The sequence below is a fragment of the Lipophrys pholis genome, assembly GCF_963383615.2.
Source record: "Lipophrys pholis genome assembly, chromosome: 8".
Lineage (NCBI taxonomy): Eukaryota > Metazoa > Chordata > Actinopteri > Blenniiformes > Blenniidae > Lipophrys > Lipophrys pholis.
This window is the reverse complement of record NC_137630.1, coordinates 32,244,708-32,253,875: the sequence shown is the minus strand read 5'-3', so window position 1 is coordinate 32,253,875 and position 9,168 is coordinate 32,244,708. Positions and strand designations below refer to the sequence as shown.

General features: G+C 42.7%; 1 protein-coding gene across 1 annotated transcript in view; it reads left to right on the top strand.

Annotated features, from left to right (window-relative positions):
* Positions 1 to 236: 236 nt before the first annotated feature.
* Positions 237 to 9,168, top strand: part of oprl1 (opiate receptor-like 1) — a gene marked incomplete at both ends in the record, with an annotated part of 71,545 nt that continues 62,613 nt past the window's right edge. The window contains one exon of the mRNA XM_080470398.1: positions 237 to 436. Within this exon, the coding sequence (XP_080326524.1) occupies positions 237 to 436 (200 nt within the window). The remainder of the gene's footprint in view (positions 437 to 9,168) is intronic.

The window sequence follows — 9,168 nt, the reverse complement described above, 5'->3', positions numbered from 1 at the left end:
ACGTGAAACTTTTCCAAAAGAGAAATGCAAAAACGATGCGATTTAACTTGAAACGTGGAAACGCAGCACTAACGTGCTCTAACGGTGGTCGACGGCATTAAAACCCCCCAGAATAACTGTATACATAGAAAAACATCCACGGAAACATGAAATCGCTGTGTCTTGCTTGTTTCATTGTTCTGACGTTGTCTTTCTTTGCTGCTCCTCCAGCAGGCCGTCACTCCTCGCCGTCAGAGATGGAGTTCCCGGACGACTTGCTGCTGGCCGAACTGCAGCTCTACAACGACTCGCTTTTCCAGAACAACTTCAGCAGTGCCTACAACGAGACGGACGCCCTGCTGCCGACGGGGGTGAAGGTCACCATCGTGATGGTCTACATGATCGTCTGCGTCATCGGCCTGGTGGGGAACTTCCTGGTCATGTATGTCATCATAAGGTAAGACGCCAAATTCGCTTCGTCGTCCGCATCGTTCACTGGCTCCCGAGATAAAACTGAACCCCTGGTGACTCACAGACGAGGTGACATGAGCGCTGCGTGTTCAGCAAATCCAACAAAACAGCTTTTTATGCTAATGTGGAGTCTACAAATGTTCCAGTTTAAACAGATACGACGTGATTAGACATCTCTTGGTTGTTTTGGATCGCGCGGCTTTATTCTAATCGCAGCTCGTGTCGCTGCAGCTGCTCTTCCTGACACCATCTGTGACACGTTCAGACCCCGTCAGCGTTGGTCGCTCTATTCTCCTGCCAAAGAGTCCATGAACTGATCTACTGAACTGCCGGGAGATTATTCTGTGCTGACACTGTTTATCTAGTGGAATAACCAACACTGCTTTGCTTTTATTAATATGTTCTCATGTTTCTTGGAATTCTAGACAAACAGATGTTCTCAGTTCTCTTCACCGTTTGGACGAATGTCACAGCAGAGATTTTAGCTCTGGGACCAATTTCCCCAATTTCATCTTGGGCAGATGACCGGTAAAATAGTGCCACAATCAACTTTAGATTTAAACTTTAGAGTTTGTCTTTGTTGTGGCGAAGAGTATACGTCATGAAAATTGCCTGTATTTTCACAAAACCAAACAATCACTACAGAATATGACGACAGTCTCAACATGAAGCCAATTTTTATGAAACCTTAAAGTGAAATGTCCAAAAGACAGTTGCATTCTGGGAGTTTTCTCAAACTCCCCCTGACAGTGTAGCTTTGAGGCGAGTTTGATAACAACCTGGTAGCTATCCATCATGGCAGCTTCACCGTTGCTTCAGCTCGGGTCTCAGTGTTGTGCAGTTTCACTACTTTTAAGAATTTTGTTAAAACAATTCATGTTTTCTCTGAAGATTCTAACATTTCTTTGGCACTTTGGAACCTCTTACGAGTCGGTTTTCCCCCACAAACGCCTGCCTTACAGTAGTGGTATTATTCATGACATTGAAAGCCCAACCCCTCCAGAAGAACCTGAACCAATTAAAAGAACAAAAAATCTAATCAGCAGTTGCAGCCCTCAAAGTCACGGGGCTCCTCATTGACTCTCAACGTGATCTCTTAAAGCTCACCAACCACCCTCAGCATTTGTCAACATATGTACCAGTGCACCTGCTTGTGTGGATATTTGTGTGGATTGGCCAGCAGGCCGCTGTCTGGTCCTGTCAGAGTCATGTGAGCCGGTCGGTGTGCGGCTCCACACTGTCCGCTCACTAGAGCAGCGGCAGAGGGCAGCCTGGTGGGCAGCTCAGGTTTGGATATTGAAGCAGGAGCGACTGCATATGTGTGTGTGACGTCTGTTGCCGCAAGACACTTGTGCACTTGAATTTTCCGTCGGGTCGGGTCACATGAGGTGTGACCAAATGGGCAGAGACATAAAACAAAAAGTACCTGAATCAATTTTGGCCACCGTTACCTTCAACATACTTGCAAGTCCTCCTCTTTACTCTTGAAGAAGGAGGCATTCTGGGTAATGTTGGCGATGCATCATCCCCGCCTTTTGGGGAGTCGAGATCAGCGCTCTCTCTTTGTTGCACAGTGAATCTCGAAGTAGAAGAGGACAAACATGTTGGCTCGAAGCTCACGAAGCTCCCCAGTTTCTGAAATCCATCACACCATCATCCATATGTATGATTGTACGGCGACCTTGAGACACCAAATCATATCCGCAGCTCTAAATATTCCAGATGTAGAAAATGTAAAAATGTAAATGTAGATGAAACACAATGCAATAATGTCTTTAGTCGCATAATTTCCCTTTTTCTCTCCAAATAGAACATAAACATGTAAATGTTGAATCTGAGAAGGTTCACCTGAAGAACATTCAGCTCATTTTGAATTTGACGGCAGCAACAATCTCAAAATCATTGCTGTCAGAATTCTATTGACATTTAATTTAACATATATACCGTTTTACGATTGGCTTTGTATTTAATCCAGTGCAGATGTTGTCTGGGATCAGAGGAGTGTTCTCCATGTCAGAGATATCAATCCACTTTTACATGAAATATTTGCATTATAGAATTACGGTTGATGTAATTGTTGATGATGAAACATTTACATTCATGAAATTGAATCAAAAATCATCACGAAGCTTCAGAAGGCGTCACGAGATGACTGCTTCATCTCATTTAACTCTCAACATGAAACTTCTTTAAAACAGCATCTGGACAATTTGATGAATGATTGATTGAATGAATAGATGAACAGGAAGATGAATAGATGAATAGATGGACACAGTGATGGCTGGATGTTAAATGGACGGACTAATTGATGAATGAGACCAGCAATCTTTGCTTTGAGATTCGAAGCAGAAAACATTAAAAATGTGAGCAAAAGGGAAAGAAAGACAGAAAGAACCACTGAGAAGAAAAAGAAAAATGTTTTCTTAAGTAGGAAGAAGAAGAATGATTACTATTCTTAAACAAACCAGAATCTGTATCCATCAAGCTGTGTATGTTTCCTGACTGAGGCCATCTCAGGAAACCTGCCACAAGGGTTTCTGGGATATCAAAGATGGCGTCCGGGCAGCTCCAGCGAAAATATCAGCTTTTGACTGATTTAGCCCAAAAAAAAAATCCAGACTTTCATCAAGAAAGAGTCTTCAAGCCGTGAGAAAAGTCTGGAATGTAGTGAAACTGAGGGCTGATGGTTTTTCCAGAGAGAATCCAGATGTGGAGAGATCCAGTAGACAAACGGGATCCTGCTTTCAGGAATCTTTCGTGAAACATAAATTCTCGAAATTCGTGTTTGTGAGGAATTTCCTTCAGGAAGGTTTTGACAACGTATTGCAGATGAACATCAACTGAAACTGAGTACTGAAGGTCTCATTCCTCGCGTTATGGATTCTGGTGGAGGAACTTTAAACACACAGGAAGTTGTCCACCACGGTTCAAGCCACGGCCTGGAAGGACGTAACGGCTGCAGGAGCCTGTGACTGATAACTGTGTCACAATAGCAACACTTCAGCTTGAAGGTGGTCTCCAGCTGTCGCCCCGACGGGAGAAGGATCAAGTGGGTTCTGTTTGGAAGACATTGTCAGCAGGATCGCTGTCGCGAGGTATCGCTCAGTTGGCCGTGTGCCACTGTGACGTTCTGATTCTGTTAAATATCTCATAAAGCATCTCAAAGCTTTGGTGTTTTATTCTTCCATGTCGGGCAGCAGAAGCTAAAAAACGCAACTGGAAAGTGAGACTCTTACAAATTCAAAGGTTTTACAAATGTTGCTCCAATCAGAAGGTAAGAAATGTTCTAATAGAGAGAAATATGTTATCAACAACTTTCACAGGTCTTTCAGTTCATCCCATCAAGTTATGTAATTATGTCTAAACTTTCAGTTTAAAGTCTCGGATATTTGTTGGACATAAACTCAGTTCAGTCAGCGTTGAACCAACTTTCAAAGTCCACTGCTGCACCGCACAGCGATATCTCCCAGCCAGATTTGTTTTTTCAAACAAGGTTTCCTCCATTGTGTCACGACCCCCAGTCCATATTCTCCTGCGACTTGGTACTTTTATTTTGACAGTCACCGCAGTAACAATCCAACTTGGTGGTCTGTCCACTACAATGTTAAAGTTTATAGTGGATTGTTTTCTGTCGCATGTGTGTAGTTTCATTACTAAAACAAACAACAGTGCCAACCGGTGGCCTGGCATGCTAACTACATCTTTTTGTCCCGTTTCCATGGAAACAAACTATGTTTTCAAAACATCGTTTAAACCCAAAACCTTCCTGAAATGAAAACATGAAGTAGATGCGTTTTCACTTGAAACCTTGTTGTGTAAATGAGGCTGAAGTGGAAAATATGTGCTTCCAAGAAAGTAGAGAATTTAAGGACATTTCCACCTCTGAGTAACTCGATACTCGAGTAAACCTGCGTAGCTGAGTGAGCAGAAATGTGCACTGAGACCGCGGAAGCTCATTACTGGAAAAAAAAAAAAGGTTAATGAGGGCAGAAGTATGTGTCGTGTTTCCCCCCTCAGTCATTCCATCCACCTTTACTAATGATCCTTTTCACTCAGCTGGACAGTTTAGGGACAGAAGCTTCTGCTTGGTGGCGTTTTTAACACGGGGAGCGGCCATCTTTACAGAAGCCGAGGGCTACCACAGCGGCGGCGAATCCTCACAGGTGATTATCTGCATGCCGAGGACATAGTGACACATAGGAACACTTCCAGAGGTGTTTTTGTTCACACGTAACTGTGACTCATGCTTCTAATCTTCAAAACCTCCAGTGGGTGTCAGAGTGACGGTGTGGGGGAAACACATGTCCAAAGTCCACAGTGCAGAAACTTTCTCTCAGATCGCAGCAACGTTACCTCTAATATTGACGCTGTATACGACACTCTCTTTATTTTCTCTGCGATCCCCGAACCGACAAATTATAACAGTGAAGCCAAACTGAGGCTCCCACCAGCTTACGAAAACAGGAAGCAATGGGCAGTTTTCAATGTCTGCATGTATGAATATTAACAATTTTTGGCAAAATCTACTCACCCGAATCGAATGAAATCTTCAGGGATGATTTGTCATCATCCAAGGACCAATCCATGACATTTGGGATCAATGAGCTCCTGGAGAGGTGAGCTAGCTCCTCTGTTGTGGGGACTGGAGCTCCGCGGTCAGCCGTCATGTCAGGGCTTCAGCTTCAGCTGCCGTTAGCCGCGTGCTAGCACACTGCTAACTCCGCTCAGTGAGGATGTTGCTATTAGTGATGTTAGTGCTGTGGTGGATCAATTAACATTGGAATCCATTGGTTTCCATGGTGAAAAATTTGGCGTGCTTTTATGATGAAAGCACACACACACACATGCAGCAGAGAACAATGAGTTCTAAACATAAACACTGGGAGAACACAGATATTCTAGTGGACAGACAGAAGTTGGACTGTTATTACAGTGACTGTCAAAATAAAACTACCAAGTTGGATTGTTATTATGGTGACTGTCAAAATAAAAGTACCAAGTCCAGGAGAATATAAACTGGGAGTCATGACACCACAGAGGAAACATTGTTGTGATTGGCTCTACTGAGCATGTGCAGAACTAGTGGTTACTACCACCGTGGTGGCAGTATCTCAGAAAAGTTGAGTCTTTCCCCCCCGTTTCCATGGAGACGGTGTGTTATCCAAAAGTTCTATTTTCAGTGTCTGCGACCACCGTCGTCATAAAAACGGAGCCCCAACAACGTAACAAAACGTTTGCTTATTTTCACTTGAAAACGATAAACGGGGCCTCATATTAAGATTAGAATTTCAATTAAAATTAAAATCAAGATGCCTTTATTGTTAGTGTCCATGAAATACAATGAAATTATTTTGGTAATGTCGGACAGGAGCAGCTTCACAGTCTTAGTGGCACAGGAAGTCAACGCCGAAAAGGAAAAGGAAAGAAAAAGAAATGAATATGAGTATGAACAGTAAGGCTCATTCTATGTCTGAAAAGACTAATTAAAGTAGTAGAACTGATTGAGTTACTTTACGGCGGCGTGGTGGTTAGCACTGTGGCTTCACAGAGAGTCTGGTGAAATCTGAAACACTGGAGGAAGGAGATGGTGAACAGGTCGAAATATAGGTTCAGGTTCTGAACATAACTCATCCTCAGTTCTTAATCAGTCCATCGCAGGACGAACACAAACTTCCACCTGCGGATGGAAGACGGATGGATGAATGATGGTGCTGTCGATCCGAGCATGAGGGTGAACGTTATCCGCCTCTGTCTTGGTCGTTTCTCGTCTCTCATTCAAGGTCGAACGCAATCAGGCCGTCTGCAGCCTCCTGAAAGGACGAGCATTAGCGGCTCTGCTAATGGAGGAATGTATTGAAGAGTTTATTTTTATACGACTGTTCTCTCTCATGTGAACGTCTGTCACGATATTTCATGTGCCCGGATATCGTTTTGTGTGCAGACCAATCTGGTTAAAAGCTCCTCGTCTGCCGTTCGGTCGGCCAGACAGATATGTTTGTTTACTTTCTGCAGATAGAAATAATTACAGCCATTTCTAATCTGGACACCGTGTTGTTTTTGACTAAACAGTGAGAAGGAGGAACTTGTTTGCTTGCTTGCTGCCTAAAATCAGAATGTGGTGTCATAGTTAGCACTGTGTCAGAGTCAATGGAATAAATACAATCTTTTTGTGAGATGCACAACAAGTTTTAGACTATTTTTACTCCCAAAAAACTAACAGACAAAAAACCTCAGTTTTGGAACATGACAGAATTCCTCCCAGTGAGATGGAGACTTTAGTGCCACTAAGCGATGAGAAGTGTGGATAGAAAAGCCTCACGTTATTTTGCAGATGACATTGTACTGGTAAGCACATTTAATACAAACAATGAGTGTCAGTCAAAGACTCAAATCCAACTTGGTACTTTTATTTGGGGTATTTTGGGTCCAACTAGGTGTTCTGTCCACTAGAATGTCAGCGTTCTCCGAGTGTTCATGTTTAGAACTCATTGCGCTCTGCTGTGTGTGTTTGGTTTGTTTACAAAAACTAACAGCAGCACCAACTAGTGGCCCAACATTAAAACTACATCATTTGCAGTGTTTCTGGCATTTCTGTGTAAACGTAAAACTTTTCTGAAACAAAAACCTATAAACGAGGCGTATTCACTCTAAACAGGTCGTAGTGTTTCCAGATTCACTGAACACACATTCACACAAATGAGTCGTTGGTCTGATTTGGATCCCATCAAATCTCAGACTAGAGCTACATGCGGTAGAGTGCAGCTCAGACTAGAGCTACATTCGGTAGAGTGTAGCTCAGACTAGAGCTACATTCGGTAGAGTGCAACTCAGACTAGAGCTACATTCGGTAGAGTGCAACTCAGACTAGAGCTACATTCGGTAGAGTGTAGCTCAGACTAGAGCTACATTCGGTAGAGTGCAACTCAGACTAGAGCTACATTCGGTAGAGTGTAGCTCAGACTAGAGCTACATTCGGTAGAGTGCAACTCAGACTAGAGCTACATTCGGTAGAGTGCAGCTCAGACTAGAGCTACATTCAGTAGAGTGCCGACCTTCACCAACGCCACATTTGTTTGCGAAACGGAGTTAGCATCACCAGGGTGATAGCCGTTGGCTCATATCGATGCTAACTAGCCTGTCAGGTAGCTACATCACTGTGTGAAACACTGAGCAGGGAGCGTCTCCATGACAACAGACGCTGATCTCCTTTAATCTCCATGCGGTGCCTCTCTCATACGATTTGTATGGGACATTTTGGGGGAATTTATTGGGAAATGGTTAGCTGTTAACGTCCCAAAATCGAACTGGCCCTTGGATGATGACAAATCATCCCGGAAGATTTTATGTAATTCGGGTCATTAGTTTTTGCAAAAAGGTGGTAAAATACATACGTACAAACCAATTATACACGCAGACAAAAACATAACCTAGGGATAACCTAAGGTTGAAAAAATACTGCTAAAACAGGAAATACGTCAGGAAAAGCTGGGTTCTTTTAAACTGTGAAGCTAATGTTTAATTTGGGATTTGGACCCCGAATGGACTGTAGAAGGAGAGTTTCGGCCTGCAGGCCAGATGTTTGTCACCAGGGGGGTCTCACTAGTGAGGATTTCTATCAAAATACATGAGACACGACAAGAATTGAGGCTGAAATAAGGAGCGTTATAAAAAGACTGATATATTGTAAGGTGACACGTTGAGGGCAAAGACAGACCAGGAATGAATTGACGGTAAATGAATAACCGTGTGTGTGTGTGTGTGTGTGTGTGTGTGTGTGTGTGTGTGTGTGTGTGTGTGTGTGTGTGTGTGTGTGTGTGTGTGTGTGTGTGTGTGTGTGTGTGTGTGTGAGTGTGTCACAGCGAGCTGGTATAATCTGTATTCAGTCATTATCACCCTCCTGATGAGATCTGTTTATTCATTAGTTTGTTCCTTCACCCGTCACACGAGGTTATCTACAACATCGCCGCCTGTTTATTTTACCTTCCTTTTGCAGGAAGATGCAGCCAAACATGTTGACATCAAATCAGTGGAGGGCGAGCAGGTCCAGATAAAATAAAGATAAAGAGACTGTTCATTTGTGCTGCTGTTGGTATAAACGACTGTGAGTGAGACTCTAGTTCTTCTTGATAACTTTGCTTTAGGGCCCATTTAACACTTTGGGGTCAAGTGGTCATTTTGAACAAATTTTAGCTTTTACCTCTATATTTCAACATTAATGACTGTTTAACTGGAATGCTCGGTGTCTTTTATTTCCGGCACAACCTCACCTATGTGATTTGACAATTATTTACTCATTTTGAAATACTGGCCGCAACACTGGATCTAAATACAAAAAAAAAAAAAAGATATAACAAGATTTTCACAACTTAGAAAATCCAATTAGTTTATGTACAAACCAATGCGTAAATGTGTAAAAAAAAACCACATTTATATGCAACATAAAAATACAAGAAATTCCCAAGTGTTTTTGTACCAAACCAAGCTGGCACAATCATGTAAGTGTAACAATTTGCATTGTTACTGCAGCCAATTCAAAACATATATATATATATATATATTCACATATTTGTTTCTTGTGTGTTTACCATTACTATCATTATCATAGTTGATTAGGTCTGGAACAGCTACCAAACACATTTCCCTGCAGGGGGGCGGAGACATGGGGAGACATGACCTGCAGGGGGAGCCGTTGTATTCTGCCCATTCCCTCATAGCAAC